Source organism: Salmo salar, chromosome 15 (genome assembly GCF_965601325.2).
Source record: "Salmo salar chromosome 15, fSalSal1, whole genome shotgun sequence".
Taxonomy (NCBI): domain Eukaryota; kingdom Metazoa; phylum Chordata; class Actinopteri; order Salmoniformes; family Salmonidae; genus Salmo; species Salmo salar.
In genome coordinates this window covers 12,767,602-12,789,385 of record NC_138305.1, presented here as the reverse complement: position 1 = coordinate 12,789,385, position 21,784 = coordinate 12,767,602, and the positions used below count along the sequence as shown (strand labels likewise).

General features: G+C 43.5%; 1 protein-coding gene across 1 annotated transcript in view; it reads right to left on the bottom strand.

Annotated features, from left to right (window-relative positions):
- The window catches only part of tmem8b (transmembrane protein 8B), a 400,770-nt gene that overhangs the window by 177,781 nt on the left and 201,205 nt on the right, over positions 1-21,784 (bottom strand). The window contains exon 5 of the mRNA XM_045695455.2: positions 14,991-15,316. Within this exon, the coding sequence (XP_045551411.2) occupies positions 14,991-15,316 (326 nt within the window). The remainder of the gene's footprint in view (positions 1-14,990; positions 15,317-21,784) is intronic.

The following is a 21,784-nucleotide window of genomic DNA, read 5'->3' as shown; positions in this document are numbered from 1 at the left end:
ATATACTCTGGGTGTTAGTAGGTGTTATATACTTTGGGTGTTAGTAGGCGTTATATACTCAGTGTTAGTAGGCGTTATATACTCTGGGTGTTAGTAGGCATTATATACTCAGTGTTAGTAGGCGTTATATACTCTGGGTGTTAGTAGGCGTTATATACTCTGAGTGTTAGTAGGTGTTATATACTCTGGGTGTTAGTAGGTGTTATATACTCAATGTTAGTAGGCGTTATATACTCAGTGTTAGTAGGCATTATATACTCTGAGTGTTAGTAAGCGTTATATACTCAGTGTTAGTAGGCGTTATATACTCAGTGTTAGTAGGCGTTATATACTCTGGGTATTAGTAAGCGTTATATACTCAGTGTTAAAAGGCGTTATATACTCTGGGTGTTAGTAGGCGTTATATACTCAGTGTTAGTAGGTGTTATATACTCAGTGTTAGTAGGCGTTATATACTCTGGGTGATAGTAGGCATTATATACTCTGGGAGTTAGTAGGTGTTATATACTCAGTGTTAGTAGGCGTTATATACTCTGGGTGTTAGTAGGCGTTATATACTATGGGTGTTAGTAGGTGTTATATACACAGTGTTAGTAGGCGTTATATACTCTGGGTGTTAGTAGGTTTTAAATACTCAGTTTTAGTAGGCGTTATATTATCTGGGTGTTAGTAGGCGTTATATAATCTGGGTGTTAGTAGGAGTTATATCTTCAGTGTTAGTAGGTGTTATATACTCTTGGTGTCAATAGGTGTTATATACTCAGTGTTAGTAGGCATTATATACTCTGGGTGTTAGTAGGTGTTATATACTCTGGGTGTTAGTAGGTGTTATATACTCAGTGTTAGTAGGCGTTATATACTCTAGGTGTTAGTAGGCGTTATATACTCTGGGTGTTAGTAGGCGTTATATACTCTGAGTGTTAGTAGGTGTTATATACTCTGGGTGTTAGTAGGTGTTATATACTCAGTGTTAGTAGGCGTTATATACTCTGGGTGTTAGTAGGCGTTATATACTCTGGGTGTTAGTAGGCGTTATATACTCTGGGTGTTAGTAGGTGTTATATACTCAGTGTTAGTAGGTGTTATATACTCAAGGTGTTAGTAGGTGTTATATACTCAGGGTTAGTAGGCGTTATATACTCTGGGTGTTAGTAGGTGTTATATACTCTGGGTGTTAGTAAGTGTTATATACTCAGTGTTAGTAGGCGTTATATACTCTGGGTGTTAGTAGGCAGTATATACTCAGTGTGAGTAGGCGTTATATACTCTGGGTGTTAGTAGGCGTTATATACTCTGAGTGTTAGTAGGTGTTATATACTCTGGGTGTTAGTAGGTGTTATATACTCAGTGTTAGTAGGCGTTATATACTCTGGGTGTTAGTAGGCGTTATATACTCTGGGTGTGAGTAGGCGTTATATACTCTGGGTGTTAGTAGGTGTTATATACTCAGTGTTAGTAGGTGTTATATACTCAAGGTGTTAGTAGGTGTTATATACTCAGGGTTAGTAGGCGTTATATACTCTGGGTGTTAGTAGGTGTTATATACTCTGGGTGTTAGTAAGTGTTTTATACTCAGTGTTAGTAGGCGTTATATACTCTGGGTGTTAGTAGGCATTATATACTCAGTGTGAGTAGGCGTTATATACTCTGGGTGTTAGTAGGCGTTATATACTCTGGGTGTTAGTAGGTGTTATATACTCTGGGTGTTAGTAGGTGTTATATACTCAGTGTTAGTAGGCGTTATATACTCTGGGTGTTAGTAGGCGTTATATACTGTGGGTGTTAGTAGGTGTTATATACTCAGTGTTAGTAGGTGTTATATACTCAGTGTTAGTAGGCGTTATATACTCTGGGTGTTAGTAGGCGTTATATACTCTGGGTGTTAGTAGGCGTTATATACTCTGGGTGTTAGTAGGCGTTATATACTCAGTGTTAGTAGGCGTTATATACTCAGTGTTAGTAGGCGTTATATACTCAGTGTTAGTAGGTTTTATATACTCAGTGTTAGTAGGCGTTATATACTCTGGGTGTTAGTAGGCGTTATATACCAAGTGTTAGTAGGCGTTATATACTCTGGGTGTTAGTAGGCGTTATATACTCTGGGTGTTAGTAGGCGTTATATACTCAGTGTTAGTTGGTGTTATATACTCTGGGTGTTAGTAGGCGTTATATACTCAGTGTTAGTAGGTGTTATATACTCAGTGTTAGTAGGTGTTATATACTCAGTGTTAGTAGGCGTTATATACTCTGGGTGTTAGTAGGCGTTATATACTCTGGGTGTTAGTAGGCTTTATATACTCTGGGTGTTAGTAGGCGTTATATACTCTGGGTGTTAGTAGGTGTTATATACTCTGGGTGTTAGTAAGTGTTATATACTCAGTGTTAGTAGGCGTTATAAACTCTGGGTGTTAGTAGGCATTATATACTCAGTGTGAGTAGGCGTTATATACTCTGGGTGTTAGTAGGCGTTATATACTCTGAGTGTTAGTAGGTGTTATATACTCTGGGTGTTAGTAGGTGTTATATACTCAGTGTTAGTAGGCGTTATATACTCTGGGTGTTAGTAGGCGTTATATACTCTGGGTGTTAGTAGGCGTTATATACTCTGGGTGTTAGTAGGTGTTATATACTCAGTGTTAGTAGGTGTTATATACTCAGTGTTAGTAGGTGTTATATACTCAAGGTGTTAGTAGGTGTTATATACTCAGGGTTAGTAGGCGTTATATACTCTGGGTGTTAGTAGGTGTTATATACTCTGGGTGTTAGTAAGTGTTATATACTCAGTGTTAGTAGGCGTTATATACTCTGGGCGTTAGTAGGCATTATATACTCAGTGTGAGTAGGCGTTATATACTCTGGGTGTTAGTAGGCGTTATATACTCTGAGTGTTAGTAGGTGTTATATACTCTGGGTGTTAGTAGGTGTTATATACTCAGTGTTAGTAGGCGTTATATACTCTGGGTGTTAGTAGGCGTTATATACTCTGGGTGTTAGTAGGCGTTATATACTCTGGGTGTTAGTAGGTGTTATATACTCAGTGTTAGTAGGTGTTATATACTCAGTGTTAGTAGGTGTTATATACTCAAGGTGTTAGTAGGTGTTATATACTCAGGGTTAGTAGGCGTTATATACTCTGGGTGTTAGTAGGTGTTATATACTCTGGGTGTTAGTAAGTGTTATATACTCAGTGTTAGTAGGCGTTATATACTCAGTGTGAGTAGGCGTTATATACTCTGGGTGTTAGTAGGCGTTATATACTCTGGGTGTTAGTAGGTGTTATATACTCTGGGTGTTAGTAGGTGTTATATACTCAGTGTTAGTAGGCGTTATATACTCTGGGTGTTAGTAGGCGTTATATACTGTGGGTGTTTGTAGGTGTTATATACTCAGTGTTAGTAGGTGTTATATACTCAGTGTTAGTAGGCGTTATATACTCTGGGTGTTAGTAGGCGTTATATACTCTGGGTGTTAGTAGGCGTTATATACTCAGTGTTAGTAGGCGTTATATACTCAGTGTTAGTAGGCGTTATATACTCAGTGTTAGTAGGTTTTATATACTCAGTGTTAGTAGGCGTTATATACTCTGGGTGTTAGTAGGCGTTATATACCTAGTGTTAGTAGGCGTTATATACTCTGGGTGTTAGTAGGCGTTATATACTCTGGGTGTTAGTAGGCGTTATATACTCAGTGTTAGTAGGCGTTATATACTCTGGGTGTTAGTAGGCGTTATATACTCTGGGTGTTAGTAGGTGTTATATACTCTGGGTGTTAGTAGGTGTTATATACTCTGGGTGTTAGTAGGTGTTATATACTCTGGATGTTATTAGGCGTTATATACTCTGGGTGTTAGTAGGCGTTATATACTCAGTGTTAGTAGGTGTTATATACTCTGGGTGTTAGTAGGCGTTATATACTCAGTGTTAGTAGGTGTTATATACTCAGTGTTAGTAGGTGTTATATACTCAGTGTTAGTAGGCGTTATATACTCTGGGTGTTAGTAGGCGTTATATACTCTGGGTGTTAGTAGGCTTTATATACTCTGGGTGTTAGTAGGCGTTATATACTCTGGGTGTTAGTAGGTGTTATATACTCAGTGTTAGTAGGTGTTATATACTCTGGGTGTTAGTAGGTGTTATATACTCAGTGTTAGTAGGTGTTATATACTCTGGGTGTTAGTAGGCATTATATACTCTGGGTGTTAGTAGGTGTTATATACTCTGGGTGTTAGTAGGTGTTATATACTCAGTGTTAGTAGGCGTTATATACTCTGGGTGTTAGTAGTTGTTATATACTCAGTGTTAGTAGGCGTTATATACTCTGGGTGTTAGTAGGCGTTATATACTCTGGGTGTTAGTAGGTGTTATATACTCAGTGTTAGTAGGTGTTATATACTCTGGGTGTTAGTAGGTGTTATATACTCTGTGTTAGTAGGTGTTATATACTCTGGGTGTTAGTAGGCATTATATACTCTGGGTGTTAGTAGGTGTTATATACTCTGGGTGTTAGTAGGTGTTATATACTCAGTGTTAGTAGGCGTTATATACTCTGGGTGTTAGTAGTTGTTATATACTCAGTGTTAGTAGGCGTTATATACTCTGGGTGTTAGTAGGTGTTATATACTCAGTGTTAGTAGGTGTTATATACTCTGGGTGTTAGTAGGCATTATATACTCTGATGGTTAGTAGGTGTTATATACTCTGGGTGTTAGTAGGTGTTATATACTCAGTGTTAGTAGGCGTTATATACTCTGGGTGCTAGTAGGTGTTATATACTCAGTGTTAGTAGGCGTTATATACTCTGGGTGTTAATAGTTGTTATATACTCAGTGTTAGTAGGCATTATATACTCTGAGTGTTAGTAGGCTTATATACTCAGTGTTAGTAGGTGTTATATACTCTGGGTCTTAGTAGGCGTTAAATACTCTGGGTGTTAGTAAGCGTTATATACTCAGTGTTAGTAGGTGTTATATACTCTGGGTTTTAGTAGGCGTTATATACTCAGTGTTAGTAGGTGTTATATACTCTGGGTGTTAGTAAGCGTTATATACTCAGTGTTAGTAGGTGTTATATACTCTGGGTGTTAGTAGGTGTTATATACTTAGTGTTAGTTGGTATTATATACTCTGGGGGTTAGTAGGTGTTATATACTCTGAGTGTTAGTTGTACTCTCTCATGCTGTATGTTTATCTTTTCTTGGAAACAGTGCAGCCTTAAGAACATGAAACATTTATCTTGTCTTGGAAACACTACTACTCTACTCCAGACAAGAGAGGGTTATCAGGATCTCAGAGAGAGGAGAGATGTTCTATATTCTGCTCTCGCTCGCTCGCTCTCCCTCCACATCCCTCTCTCTGTGTTCCTCTCTCTCTCTCCCTCCCTTCTTCTTTATCTCTCCCTTCTTCTCTATCTCTCTGTCTACTCCCCGCTGTTCTCCTCTGGTCTCTGTAGTGCCTTCTCTAAGGCTCCTCACAGTGCTACATCCTCTCTTACTCTCCCCCCGCCACCTCCCTCTCTCTCTCTCTCTCTCTCTCTCTCTCTCTCTCTCTCTCTCTCTCTCTCTCTCTCTCTCTCTCTCTCTTTCTCACCCTATGATGTTAATACACTTCTCTGCTCTTACCAACGACTAGGGGAATATTGAATGTTTTTATCAGTATTGAGAACTTTCCAATAGTCCTCGCAATATAAAAGCCTTATTGTTTTGCAAATTAAACGATGGACGATGGAAAACTATCTCTCAGTAATGAATATTTCATAAAGGGTAAAGTGGAGTGGTGCTCTCTCTGTATCAGACTAAGTCTCTTTCCCTTTCCAGGTCATGTAGCACACTGGAGAACAAAAGTAAAATCCTTTCAAACAATTTAAAGTGGACGGATAAAAAAAATATGACTAACAAATTTAGAAAAGCATAAAGTGTGTTTGTTTTAAAGGAACAGAGCATAAAGTCTTTTATAAAGCACCGCGTCTCTACGTGTCCATTTTGTTCATCAGTTGATTGTGTTTACATTTTTTTTCCCCCATCACCTGTCTTTAACCCTCCGTTCTGTCTCTCTGCGATAACATCAGAGGGCCGTGCGGCCAGACATCCCTTGTCGTTTCACACAAAGACGAACACGCACATACACACACACACACACACACACACACACACACACACACACACACACACACACACACACACACACACACACACACACACACACACACACACACACACACACACACACACACCACTCAGGTCCAAACCCTCAGAAACACACTGGAATCATCAGGTATGCTGGAATCACAAAGACAACATTTCAAAGGATGGCTTGAGAGGGAATAGAAAGAGACAGGGAGACTCAGACGTATTTGAGGTGCTAAAACGTCCTCTAGAGATCACACACACTCAGATCTACTAAAACGTCCTCCAACGATTACACACACACACACTCAGACCTGCTGAAATGACCTCAGGTCAGACCTGCTGAAATTACCTGCGATCAGTGAAGTGTAGAGTTAGAGAAGTGGCGACAAGCTGAATAAATATGTAAACATTTCTCTCTATGTAAACCAGAATAATACTAGAATAGAAGGATGTTCTGCAATTTGTTATCACTATTCTGATACAGCCCTTCTTCCATCAGGGTAGTATCCCAGATACCACCAGGTAATAACATGGCTATATACAGGGAGTACCAGGTAATAACATGGCTATATACAGGGAGTACCAGGTAATAACATGGCTATATACAGGGAGTACCAGGTAATAACATGGCTATATACAGGGAGTACCAGGTAATAACATGGCTATATACAGGGAGTACCAGGTAATAACATGGCTATATCCAGGAAGCACCAGGTAATAACATGGCTATATACAGGGAGTACCAGGTAATAACATGGCTATATACAGGGAGTACCAGGTAATAACATGGCTATATACAGGGAGTACCAGGTAATAACATGGCTATATACAGGGAGTACCAGGTAATAACATGGCTCTATACAGGGAGTACCAGGTAATAACATGGCTATATACAGGGAGTACAACGTAATAACATGGCTATATACAGAAAATACCAGTACCGAGTCAATGTGCAGGGGTACGAGGTAATTGAGGTAGCTGTGTACATAAAGGTACGGGTAAAATTAGTAGGCAACAGAATAGATACTAGACTGAGCTGTAGCAGCAGTGTATGTCGTGAGTGTGAAAGGGTGTGTGTGTGTGTTTCAAACTTTAAGTTGTAATGCCACTTGCACAAGTATGACGAGACAGCCTATGGGGAGGATGTGAAGGCACTGCGAGTGTGGTGCTATTAAAATAACCTCACTCAAAACAAAGGAGCTGATCGTGGACTTCAGGAAACAGCAGAGGGAGCACCCCCCCTATCCACATCGACGGGACCGCAGTGGAGAAGATGGAAAGTGGTAAGTTCCTCAGCGAACACATCACTGACAAACTGAAATGAAGAAACCCACACAGACATTGTGGTGAAGAAGTGGATTGGAGGCTGAAGAAATTTGGCTTGGCACCTAAAACCCTCACAAACTTTTACAGATGCACAATTGAGAGCATCCTGTTGGGCTGTATCACTGCATGGTATGGCAACTGCACCGCCGGCAACCGCAGGGCTCTCCAGACAGAAGGTGGTGCGCCCAACGTATCACCGGGGGCAAACTACCTGCCCTCCAGGACACCTACAGCACCGATGTCACAGGAAGGCCAAAAAGATCCTCAAGGATAACAATCACCCGATCCACTGCATGTTCACCCCGCTATCATCCAGAAGGCGAAGTCAGTACAGGTGCATCAAAGCTGAAAAACAGCTTCCATCTCAAGACCATCAGACTAAATAGCCATCACTAGCTTTTTAGAGGCTGCTGCCATATATACATAGACTTGAAATCTGGCAGGCTGTGGGTATATACTCTGGGTGTTAGTGGGCGTTATATACTCTGGGTGTTAGTAGGCATTATATACTCAGTGTTAGTAGTTGTTATATACTCGTGTTAGTAGGTGTTATACTCTGAGTGTTAGTAGGCGTTATATACTCTGGGTGATAGTAGGCGTTATATACTCTGGGTGTTAATAGGCGTTATATACTCAGTGTTAGTAGGTGTTATATACTCTGGGTGTTAGTAGGCGTTATATACTCTGGGTGTTAGTAGGCATTATATACTCTGGGTGTTAGTAGGTGTTATATACTCTGGAATCAGGCGCAGGAGAGCAGAGATGAGTGTACAAGGTAATTTATTCAACGAACTGCACCAGTATAAAACAAATACTAAAGGTGCGTGAAATAACCGGTCACTCGTAAATAACGGGCATAATAACGAACCCGGCAAACAATACCAGCCAACAAGTAACAACCTGAACGTTATATACAAACACGCACACAAACATGGGGGAAACAGAGGGTTAAATAATGAACATGTAATTGGGGAATAGAAACCAGGTGTGTAGAAAACAAAGACAAAACAAATGTAAAATGGATTGGCGATGGCTAGAAAGCCGGTGACATCGACCGCCGAACGCCGCCCAAACAAGGAGAGGGACCGACTTCGGCGGAAGTCGTGACAGTACCCCCCCCTTGACGCGCGGCTCCAGCAGTGCCCCGACACCGGCCTCAGGGACGGCCCGGAGGGCGAGGTGCAGGGCGATCCGGATGGAGACGGTGGAACTCCCGCAGCATCAAGGGGTCCAATACGTCCTCCACCGGAACCCAGCACCTCTCCTCCAGACCGTAACCCCCCACTCCACGAGGTACTGAAGGCCCCTCGCCCGACGCATCGAATCCAGTATGGATCGAACTGCATACGCTGGGGCCCCCTCGATGTCCAGAGGGGGCGGAGGAACCTCCCGCACCGCAGACTCCTGGAGCGGACCAGCCACCACCGGCCTGAAGAGAGACACATGGAACGAGGGGTTAATACGGTAATCGGGGGGAAGCTGTAACCTGTAACATACCTCGTTCAGTCTCCTCAGGACTTTGAATGGCCCCACAAACTGTGGGCCCAGCTTCCGGCAGGACAGGTGGAGGCGCAGGTTTCGGGTCAAGAGCCAGACCCGGTCCCCGTGCGAACACCGGGGCCTCACAGTGGTGGCGATCTGCGCAGGTTTTTTGGCGCCTCATGGCCCGCTGAAGGTGCACATGAGCGGCATCCCAGGTCTCCTCAGCACGCCTAAACCAGTCATCCACCGCAGGAGCCTCGATCTGACTCTGATGCCAAGGCGCCAGGACCGGCTGCTACCCCAGTACGCACTGGAAGGGGTAGAGGTTAGTGGAGGAGCAGCGGAGCGAGTTCTGGGCCATCTCTGCCCAGGGCACGAACACCGCCCACTCCCCCGGCTGGTCCTGGCAATAGGACCGCAGAGACCTACCCACATCCTGGTTCACTCTCTCCACCTGCCCGTTACTCTCGGGGTGAAAACCCAAGGTAAGGCTGACCGAGACCCCCCAGAAGTTCCATGAACGCCCTCCAGAACCTTGACGTGAACTGGGGACCTCGATCAGATACTATGTCCTCAGGCACCACGTAGTGCCGGAAGACGTGTGTAAACAGGGCCTTCGCAGTCTGTAGGGCCGTAGGGAGACCGGGCAAAGGGAGGAGACGACAGGACTTACAAAACCGATCCACAACTAAGACAGCGCACTGTTCGCCCGGATGACCAGAGGAGGGTGACATGTGGGCCCAATAGATCAAACGGTCGCGGACAGCAGACGGAACGTACAGGCGCCCAGCTGGACACTGGGGGGGAGTGGGCTCTGTACGTAACGCCCGCTCGATGTCCGCATCCAGCTCCCACACTACCGGTGCCACCAGGCAAGAGGCCGGAAGTATGGGAGTGGGATCCATGGGCTGCTCCTCTGTGTCATACATCCGGGACAGTGCATCTGCCTTAGCGTTCTGGGAACCTGGTCTGTAGGACAGGGTGAAGACAAAACGGATAAAGAACATGCCCACCTTGCCTGACGAGGGTTCAGTCTCCTCGCCACCCGGATGTACTCCAGATTGCGGTGGTCAGTCCAGATGAGAAAAGGGTGTTTAGCCCCCTCAAGCCAATGTCTCCACGCCTTCAAAGCCTTGACAACAGCTAACAGCTCCCGGTCCCCCACGTCATAGTTTCGCTCCGCCGGGCTGAGCTTTTTCGAAAAGAAGGCACAGGGGCGGAGCTTTGATGGCGTACCCGAGAGAGCACCGCGCCTATCCCAGCCTCGGATGCGCTCACCTCCACTATGAACGCCAAAGTGGGATCCGGATGAGCCAGCACCGGAGCCGAGGTAAACAGAGCTCTCAGCTGACCAAAAGCCCTGTCCGCCTCAGCTGACAACTGCAAACACACCGGTCCCCCCTTCAGCAGTGAGGTAATAGGAGCCGCTACCTGACCAAAACCCCGGATAAACCTCCGGTAGTAGTTGGCAAACCCTAAAAACCGCTGCACTTCCTTTACCGTGGTGGGAGTCGGCCAATTACGCACGGCTGAAATGCGGTCCCTCTCCATCTCCACCCCTGAAGTACAAATGCGTTACCCTAGGAAGGAGACGGACTGTTGAAAGAACAAGCATTTCTCAGCCTTGACGTACAGGTCATGCTCCAACAGTCGACTAAGCACCCTGCGGACCAGGGACACATGCTTGGCACATGTAGCGGAGTATATCAGAATGTTGTCGATATACACCACTACACCCTGCCCATGCAGGTCCCGGAAAATCTCGTCTACAAAGGCCTGGAATACTGATGGCGCATTCATCAACCCGTACGGCATGACGAGGTACTCATAGTGCCCTGAGGTGGTACTAAATGCCGTCTTCCACTCGTCTCCCTCCCGGATACGCACCAGGTTGTAAGCGCTCCTGAGATCCAATTTTGTGAAGAAGCTCACTCCACGAATTGACTCGATCGCACTGGCGATGAGAGGTAGCGGGTAACTGTACCTCACTGTGATTTGGTTGATGCCTCGATAGTCAATACACGGGCACAGACCTCCATCCTTCTTCTTCACAAAAAATAAACTCGAGGAGGCAGGTGAAGTGGAGGGCCGAATGTACCTCTGCCCCAGAGATTCGGAGACATATGTTTCCATAGCCGCCATCTCCTCTTGTGACATGGGATACACGTGACTCCTGGGTAGTGCTGCGTCTACCAGGTGATTTATCGCACAATCCCCCCGTCAATGGGGTGGTAATTGAGTCGCCTTCTTTTTACAGAAAGCGAGAGCCAAATCGGCATATTCAGAGGGGATGCGCACGGTGCAGACCTGGTCTGGACTCTCCACCGTAGTAGCACCGACGGAAACCCCTAAACACCTCCCCGAGCACTTTCGTGACCACCCCTTGAGAACCCTCTGTTGCCACAAAATAGTGGGGTCATGACAGGCCAACCAGGGTAGGCCCAGCACCACGAGAAACGCAGGAGAATGAATAAGGAAGAGACTGATTCTCTCCTTGTGACTCTCCTGCATAACCATGCTCAGTGGAGCAGTGGCCTCCCTAATCAGCCCTGACCCTAATGGTCGACTATCTAAGGCGTGCACAGGGAAAGGCAATGGGAATCCCTAAACTATGAGCAAAGGATCTGTCAATAAAACTCCCAGCTGCCTCTGAATCTACGAGCGCCTTATGCTGGGAATGCGGGGAAAACTCAGGAAAATTAATAAACAAAAACATGTGAGCAACAGGGGGCTCTGGGTGAGCCTGGTACCGACTCACCTGGGGTGACATGAGAGTGCCCTGCCTGCTGCCTCGACTCCTAGAGGAACCTCCCCAGCACCGACCAGCAGTGTGCCCTCTGCGGCCACAGATGGTGCAGGATCGGCCCCTCCTCCGGTCACCCTAATTGCAACACCTCCCAGCTCCATGGGCGTCGGAGCGGAGGTGCTGGGGGATGGAATCGACAGACCCCGATCTGGACGTCCGCGGGTAGCCAGCAGGTTATCCCACCTTATGGACATGTCCACCAGCTGGTCGAAGACAAATGGAAAATGAAAAATGGATCGTCGACCGCCGAACGCCACCCGAATAAGGAGAGGAGCCGACTTCGGCGGAAGTCGTGACAAAATCACTGGCCACTTTTAATAATGGAACACTAGTCACTTCAATAATGTTTACATATTTTGTATTACTCATCTCATATGTATATACTGTATTCTATTCTATTAAACTGTATTTTAGTCTATGCCGTTCCGACATTGCTCGTCCAAATATTTATATATTCTTAATTCTATTCCTTTACTTTAGATTTTTGTGTATTGTTATGAAATTGTTAGATGTTACTTGTTAGATATTACTGCACTGTTGGAGCTAGAAACACAAGCATTTCGCTACACGCGCAATGACATCTGCTAAACGTGTATGTGACCAATAAAATTTGATTTGATTTGACAAGTATAGTGAAATACCTTTCTTGCAAACTCAAAACCAAACGATGCAATAATCAATATCAATGTAATACTAAAAAGGTAGCACAAAAACACAAGATATATAAAAATAAGAAGAACACGATAAAGTAAGTAAGCATACTGTACACACTGAGTGTACAAAACATTAAGAACAACTGCTCTTTCCATGACATAGACTGACCAGGTGAAAGCTATGATCCCTTATTGATGTCACTTGTTAAATCCACTTCAATCAGTGTAGATGAAGGGGAGGAGACAGGTTAAAGAAGGATTTTTAATCCTTGAGACAATTGAGACATGGATTGTGTATGTGTGCCATTCAGACGGTGAATGGGCAAGATAAATAATTTGAGTGCCTTTGAACAGGATATGGTAGTAGGTGCCAGGTGCACTGGTTTGTGTCAAGAACTGCAACGCTGCTGGGTTTTTCACGCTCAACAGTTTCCCGTGTGTATCAAGAACGGTCCACCACCCAAAGGACATCCAGCCAACTTGACACAACTGTGTGAAGCATTGGAGTCAACATGGGCCAGCATCCCTGTGGAACGCTTTCAACGCCTTGTAAAGTCCATGCCCCAACGAGTTGAGACTGTTCTGAAGACAAACCAGCCCAAACACCACCTGGTCATACCAGCCCAACCAACACCTGGTCATACCAGCCCAACCACGACCTGGTCATACCAGCCCAAACACCACCTGGTCATCTTTAATCAGATATTACTAAACACAATGTCTTTAATCAGATATTACTAAACACAATGTCTTTAATCAGATATTACTAAACACAATGTCTTTAATCAGATATTACTAAACACATCTCGTTGTTTTGCCTAACGGGACAGCCAAAGCTCCGCCAGCCAGTTATGTTATTAAAAGACGTTGGTACCCTGTTCTAAGCTTCCAAGCTCTCTGTAACGTAGCTCTGCTGCCCGAACCAAGCTCCCCAGCTCTCTGTAATGTAGCTCTGCTGCCCGAACCAAGCTCCCCAGCTCTCTGTAACGTAGCTCTGCTGACCGAACCAAACCCCCCGGGTCTCTGCAACGTAGCCCTGCTGGTCGAACCAAGCTCCCCAGCTCTCTGTAATGTAGCTCTGCTGGCCGAACCAAACCCCCCGGGTCTCTGTAACGTAGCTCTGCTGCCCGAACCAAGCCCCCCAGCTCTCTGTAACGTAGCTCTGCTGGCCGAACCAAACCCCCCAGCTCTATGTAACGTAGCCCTGCTGGCCGAACCAAGCCCCCAGCTCTCTGTAACGTAGCTCTGCTGGCTGAACCAAGCCCCCCAGCTCTCTGTAACATAGCCCTCTGGCCGAACCAAGCCCCCCAGCTCTCTAACGTAGCTCTGCTGCCTGAACCAAACACCCCGGGTCTCTGCAACGTAGCTCTGCTGGCCAAACCAAGCCCCCAAGCTCTCTGTAACGTAGCTCTGCTGCCCGAACCAAGCCCCACAGCACTATACATCAGGTCAGGGCCGGGTAGAACATGTTTTTTATTCAATAGCTGGAATACGGGCAGGGCTCCAAAATCATTTTCAAGAATGACTAAATTGATCAAAAACATTTTGAAGCTGAGCCACTTGCTTCTGCTTCTGCTGATAAGATGATGGTGTTAGAAAGGACTTCGACCTCGTCAAATATAAGACCAAAACCTTGTCTGAGTCAACAAGAGATGATTTCACACCAACAAAAAAAAAGAATGTTCCGTGAGTTTTGTCGGAGTTAATTAAAGTCGCTAGCTAACAGCTCTACTCTAATGTCTCGTCATTGAGCGGCTCAAAGCAGAGCCGTTGCTATGGATACTCGTACATGCGGCGCGGTAGCGCAACCAGGAGCAGCTAACGGATTTACTAATGAAGAAAGTTATTTCTGATTTCAGGGATTGGGCCTTAAATTTCGAAGAAGCAATTGGGCCTGGGTACGGCTCGAGCTTAAATGTAATTCCCGTGCAAGGCTCTGGTGTACGTGCGTGCATGTGTGTGTGACTGATCTCGTGGCTTGCTGTTAACACACGCTTACATCTCGAGGATATAACAGATCTACTTCAGAATGTTTCAGTTAAATCTCCATGGAAGAGTGTGACTGTGAATGTTATGATATAGAAGGCTTTCTATAATGACACGCTGCAGTCTCAAAGGGACCTGAGTGGTTTGATCTCCTTACAGACGAGACGCTCGTTAGGACACAGACATAACAGGACACTCCCTCGTTAGGACACAGACATAACAGGACACTCCCTCGTTAGGACACAGACATAACAGGACACTCCCTCGTTAGGACACAGACATAACAGGACACTCCCTCGTTAGGACACACATAACAGGACACTCCCTCATTAGGACACAGACATAACAGGACACTCCCTCATGAGGACACAGACATAACAGGACACTCTCAATATTATGTCCCACTATAGAGAGACTCACAGAGATTGGTTTGATCTCACAGACTAGACACACGACCCAAATAACGCCTCAAACCTCTGCATAACACAGAGACAAGAGACAAGAGACATAGAGACATAGAGACAAGAGAGAGACAGAGACAGAGACAGAGAGACAGAGAGAGAGAGAGAGACAGAGAGACATAGAGACGGAAAAACCAAACCATCACTGCCTACCTGTGACCTGCACCCCGATGCGGAAGTATACGTCCTGGTTGCTTAGGTAACGCTCCACCAGGATATAGTACCAGTGTTCCCAGGCAGGAAGGGGTGTGTCAAGCTCACAGGGTGACCACTCCCTGCAGTCCAGAGCTGATGAGTTGTGGACGGGAGGAGCCCTGGCTCGGATCTTTAAGACAACAGAACAGCTATCTCCAGTATTGTCTCTGTCTCTCGGTCCCCTGGTGTCTCCCGTCTGTCCCCTGGTTTGTTGGTCTCTGGGGTGTGTGCTGCAGTTAGCCAGTTGGACCTTTACACTGGACACGTAACTGGGGATGAACACTCTGCAAACAATAACAAAAACACATTTACAGTATATCTGAAATTGCAATACAGTATTTACATTTTCTTGAAAGTTCATTAGCCCTAAAGGGTATGACTTAGATTGTTTGAGAGAAGGTTTGAACCTTATTCTGCCCTGTGGTGAGAAGCATACATGTTGTTTAAAATACAGTAGACCATTATAGACACTATTGTAGGTTAAAGCTGTGTGCCGGAAAACATTGGTAGAGCATGGGTGAAGTTACTTGTGCTCATGTGAATTTCCTTTCTTTTTCTGCTCCGGACCAGTCTAAAATACTCACTTAAAACATTTTTTTTTGTGTTTAACAGAGTAAATTCATTCATAATATGCATCCACACAGGCTGTTCTAGAAAGTGGTTAATAAAGAAACATGCAGTAATGTTCTGCATCATTATTATCATCATTATCATCATCATTATCATCATTATTGTCATCATTGTCGTCGTCATTATCGCCATCGTTATCATCATCGTTATCATCATTGTTATCATATTCGTTGTTGTAATTATTATCATCGATATTATTTGCATTATCGTCATCATTATCGTCATTATTATATCCATTATCGTCATCATTATCGTCATTATTATCACCATTATTGTCATCATTATTATCATCGATATTAACTGCATTGTTGTCATCGTTGTCATTATCGTCATTATTATCATAATTGTTATCATTATTATCATCATTATCATCATCGTCGTCATTATTATCATTATTATCGTCATTATTATTGTCATTATTATTGTTATCATCATTATTATTATCATTATTGTCGGCATTAGTATCATTATCGGCATTATTATTCCTTGCATTATCATCGACATTATCATCATCGTTATCATCATCATTATTATCATCATCATTATCATCATCTTTGTTATCGCATTATCAGCATTATTATCATCATTATTATCATCGTTATTATCATTATTATTATCGTCATTATTATCATCATTATTATCAGCATCATTATTATCATCGCTATTATCAGCATTTTTATCAGCATTATTATCATTATCATCATTATTATCGTTATTATCATCGTTGTTGTCATCATTATTATCATCATTATCATCATCACTATCATCGTTATTATCATCGTTGTTCTTATCATTATTATCATCATTATCATCATCACTATCATCGTTATTATCATCATCATTGTCATCATCATTATTATCAGCATTATTATTGGCATTATCATCATCATTATTGTCGGCATTATCATCATTGCTTTCATCGTCATTATTAACAGCATTATTATCAGCATTATCGTCATTATTATCGTCGTCATTATCATCATCATTGTTATCGGCATTATCAGCATTATTATTATCGTCATTATTATCATTATTATTAGCGTTATTATCGTCATTATTATCATCGTTATCAGCATCATTATTATCATCATTATTATAATTATTATTATTGTTATTATCATCATTATTATCATCGTTATCATCATCATTATTATCAGCATCATTATTATCATTGTTATTATCAGCATTATTATCAGCATTATTATCATGATCATCGTTATTATCGTTATTATCATCGTTGTTGTCATCATTGTTACCATCATTATCATCATTATTATCATCATCATTGTCATCATCATTATTATCATCATTATTATTGGCATTATCATCATCATTATTGTCGGCATTATCGTCATTATTTTCATCGTCCTTATCATCAACATTATTATCATCATCATTATTATCGCCCCATTGTACTGATTGATCGTCAGGGGACAGAAAAAGCATCCTTTATTCTAGAAAATATTGACATTATTCAAAATATACCAAATTAGGATGAATTAGCTGTACAAAGTTGTGGAAATTTGTAGATTAACTCTATGCTTTGATGACGTCTATGAGAAAGTAAATGTTTTTGTTTTCATCCAAAGGACTATCAGTTGTTTTCCATTTGTCCTTTCAGTCCAATTAATTTAGCCTTATGTTGCACATCAAACGAACGTTACCAACAAGAGCTTAAACAACAGAATAAATGACAACATGAATTGTTTTCTATATACTATTAAAGGCATTCAGATAAACAGGTTATTATGAATGTAGATTTTCCCTTTGAAAATTGAAAATTAAAAATAATAAGTAATTAATGTTTCCTTCATTAGCTAGCTTCCACTCCATTGGGCTCGTTTCACACCTGATTAATTCAAACAAATCATTCCTGTTCCTAGTTCATTGACATTCAGTAGTCCTACCAGGAGAATGTTTTCTAAGCATTAGAAGAGAACAGATTTAGTATGAATAATACTATGCTCTGTATGTTGTTGAATTGACCCGTAATACACAGTTAGTCCCAGCATTAAAAAAAAGAGAGAGAAAGGCAGAGACAGAGAGAGAGAGAGACAAAGCGAGAGACAGGGAGAGAGAAAGAGAGAGAGAGAGAGAGAGAGAGAGAGAGAGAGAGAGAGAGAGAGAGAGAGAGAGAGAGAGAGAATGAGAGACAGGGAGAGAGAATGAGAGACAGGGAGAGAGAATGAGAGAGAGACAGAGAGATATTTATGTTTATTTATTTTCCCTTTAGTACTTTAACTATTTGCACATCGTTATAACACTGTACAGTATACAGTATATAGTGTTCCCAGGCAGACATGATATGACATTTGAAATGTCTCTATTCCTTTGGAACTTTTGTGAGTGTAATGTTTACTATTCATTTTTATTGTTTATTTCACTTTTTTTCTTATCTATTTCACTAGCTTTGGCAATGTAAACATATGTTTCCCATGCCAATAAAGACCTTTGAATTGAATTGAGAAGGAGAGAGACAACACCTGCCCAAGCCCCATCCTGCGACCTAAGAGGTATTTATCAGATGCTCAACATGCTCTGCTCACACCTAATGTAATGGTCCGGGGCCTAAACCGCATGAAAACAACACTAGACACTATGGAACACAAAGCTTTTACTATCTAATCCTGGAATATACAAGGTCTGAGGTCATCTGCCTTTGGCGTAAAGAGCAGAAACCCAGACTTCCTCCTTGAAATTGGAAATACAGACATTGTCATCCTACAAGAAACATGGTATAGAGGAGACAGACCCACTGGTTTCCCTCTAGGTTACAGAGAGCTGGTAGTCCCATCCACCAAACTACCAGGTGGGTGGTATAGAGGAGACGGACCCACTGGTTGTCCTCTAGGTTACAGAGAGCTGGCAGTCCCATCCACCAAACTACCAGGTGGGTGGTATAGAGGAGACGCACCCACTGGTTGTCCTCTAGGTTACAGAGAGCTGGCAGTCCCATCCACCAAACTACCAGGTGTGAAACAGGGAAGAGACTCGGGGGGTATGATAATTTGGTATAGAACAGACCTAACTCCCTCTATTAAATTAATCAAAACAGGAACATTTTACTTTTGGCTAGAAATTCAAAAGGAAATGATCTTAACAGAGAAAAATGTCTTCCTGTGTGCTACCTATATCCCCCCACTAGAATCCCCATACTTTAATGAAGACAGCTTCTCCATCCTGGAGCGGAGATCAATCATTTCCAGGCCCAGGGACATGTACTAGTCAGTGGCAACCTAAATGCCAGAATTGGACAAGAGCCTGATACCCTCAGCACACAACAGTATGCCTGCTCAGCATATCTGGCCACCAGTGCGTCTCCTAGGCCCAGGCTACCCTGCGCCAGCTCTACGCACGGCAGCCATCAGTCCTCAGTCCAGTTCGCCCTGTGCCAGCACTCCGCCCGTGCAGGGCTACAGTGACAACTCAGCCAGGACGGGTTGTGCAGGCTGTGCGCTCCAGACCTCCAGTGCGTCTTCAAGACCCAGTGTATCCAGTTCCTGCTCCTCGCGCTAGCCCTGTAGTGCGTGTTACTGTTCTGGCGCCTCCAAAGGCAGCCCCACGCATCAGGCCTCTAGTGCGCAGTCCCCGCCCAGAGCTTCCGGCGACAGTTCCCCGTCCAGTGCTTCCGGCGACAGTTCCCCGTCCAGAGCTTCCAGTTCCCCGTCCAGAGCTTCCGGACTGAGAGGGACTGTAGGCCGTCTCAGTCCGGAACCGACAGAGACGGCCCACAGTCCGGAGCCTCCAGAGACGGCCCACAGTCCGGAGCCTGCAGAGACGGCCCACAGTCCGCAGCCTGCAGAGACGCTCCTCAGCCCGAGGTCTCCAGCGACGTACCTCAGCCCGAGGTCTCCTGCAACACACCTCAGCCCAGAGCCTTCAGCAGTGGTCTACAGCCCTGAGCCTTCAGCGGGGGTGGGCAGGTTAGAATGGGGACTAAGGCCAGAGCTAGAGCCACCTCTGTAGTTGGAGGATGGGGGGGTGTAGCACGGGAGCCGTCGTTAACGGTGGCCACCCTCCCTATTTTTTGTGGAGTTTTTGTTTTGAGGTGCATTCGGGGTCTGAACCTTTGGGGGAGGTACTGTCACGTCCTGACCAGTAAAAAGGGTTATTTGTTATTGTAGTTAGGTCAGGGCTTGGCAGGGGGTGTTTGTTTTGTGTGTTTCGTCTTTTCATGTTCTATATTTTCTATTTCTATGTTTATTCTAGTTTTCTATTTCTATGTTGTGTTTTTTTCAATGACCTCCAATTAGAGGCAGCTGGTTGTCGTTGTCTCTAATTGGAGGCCATATTTAAGTGTGTTCGTTTTTCACTTGTGTTTGTGGGTGGTTGTTCCTAGTATAGTCTGTGCACCTTACTGGACTGTTTTCGTCATTTGTTTTGTTTAAGTGTCTTTTCTTTAATAAAGTAAAGAAGATGATCAATATACCCGCTGCATTTTGGTCCACTCCTTACGACGCCCGTGACAGTACTGTAGAATACTTTATTACTGACTTCAACCCAGAGTCTCTCAGAGCGTTCACAGTCAGCCCACTAACACCCCAATCAGATCAGAGCAAATTCACAGTCTACTTGAACAGAGCAACACTCAATCATGAGGCATCAAAGCCAAAGGAACTAAATAATATTAAGAAATGCTATAGATGGAAGGAAAAGTAGTAATTCACTGTAATAGTGAAGGTGTAAAACATGTCAGTAGAAACCTAAACAGTATATTTGACCTCTCAGCTTCTCTATCAAATCAAGAAATGTCAAGAGACAACCTAAGATAATGAACAACAATGACAAATGCTTTGATGAAGAATCCAAAAACCTAACAAAGAAATTGAGAAACCCCAGAAAGTCCTGTGGTGTTGACATGATAAAATATGCAGACCACAAATTCCAATTGGCTATACTTAAACTCGTTAAACTTCATCTTCAGCTCTGGCATCTTTCCCAATATTTGGAACCAAGGACTGATCACCCCCAATACACAAAAGTGGACACAAATTTGACCCCAATAAGTCAACAGCAATTTTGGGAAAATTCTCTGCATTATCATTAACAGCAATGTACTGAGCTTTTACCAAATTACCGTAGGACAGACCACGTATTCAACCTGCATACCCTAATTGACAAAGAAACAAACCAAAACTAAGGCAAAGCCTTCTCATGCTTTGTTGATTTCAAAAAATCTTTCAACTCAATTTTACATGAGGGCCTGCTTTACAAATTGATGGAAAGTGGATTTGGGGGAAAAACATATAACATTATAAAATCTATGTACATGAACAACATTATAAAATCTATGTACACAAACAACAAGTTAAAATTGGCAAAAAACACACACATTTCTTTCCACAGGGCCGTGGGGTGAGACATGGATGCAGCTTAAGCCCCACCCTATTCAACATATATATCAAATTGGCAAGGGCACTAGAACAGTCTGCAGCACCTGGGCTCACCCAACTAGAATCTGAAGTGAAATGTCTACTGTTTGCTGAAGATCTGGTGCTTCTGTCCCGAACCAAGGAGGGCCTACAGCAGCACCTAGATCTTCTGCATAGATTCTGTCAGACCTGGGCCCTGACAGTAAATCTCAGCAAGACAAAAATAATGGTGTTCCAAAAAAGATTCAGTTGCCAGGACCACGAATACAAATTCCATCTAGACACCATTGCCCTAGAGCACACACAAAACTATACATACCTCGGCCTAAACATCAGTGCCACAGGTAACTTCCACAAAGCTATGAATGATCTGACAGACAAGGCAAGAAGGGCCTTCTATGCCATCAAAAGGAACATGAAATTCGACATACCAATTAGAATCTGGCTAAAAATACATAAATCAGTTATAGAACCCATTGCCCTTTATGGTTGTGAGGTCTGGGCTCACCAACCAAGAATTCACAAAATGGGACAAACACCAAATTGAGACTCTTTTTTTTGCAGAATTCGTCAAAAATATCCTCCGTGTACAACGTAAAACACCAAATAATGCACACCGAGCAGAATTAGGACGATACCCACTAATTATCAAAATCCAGAAAAGAGACGTTAGAATTCTACAACCACCTAAAAGGAAGCGATTACCAAACCTTCCATAACAAAGCCATCACCTACAGAGAGATGAACCTG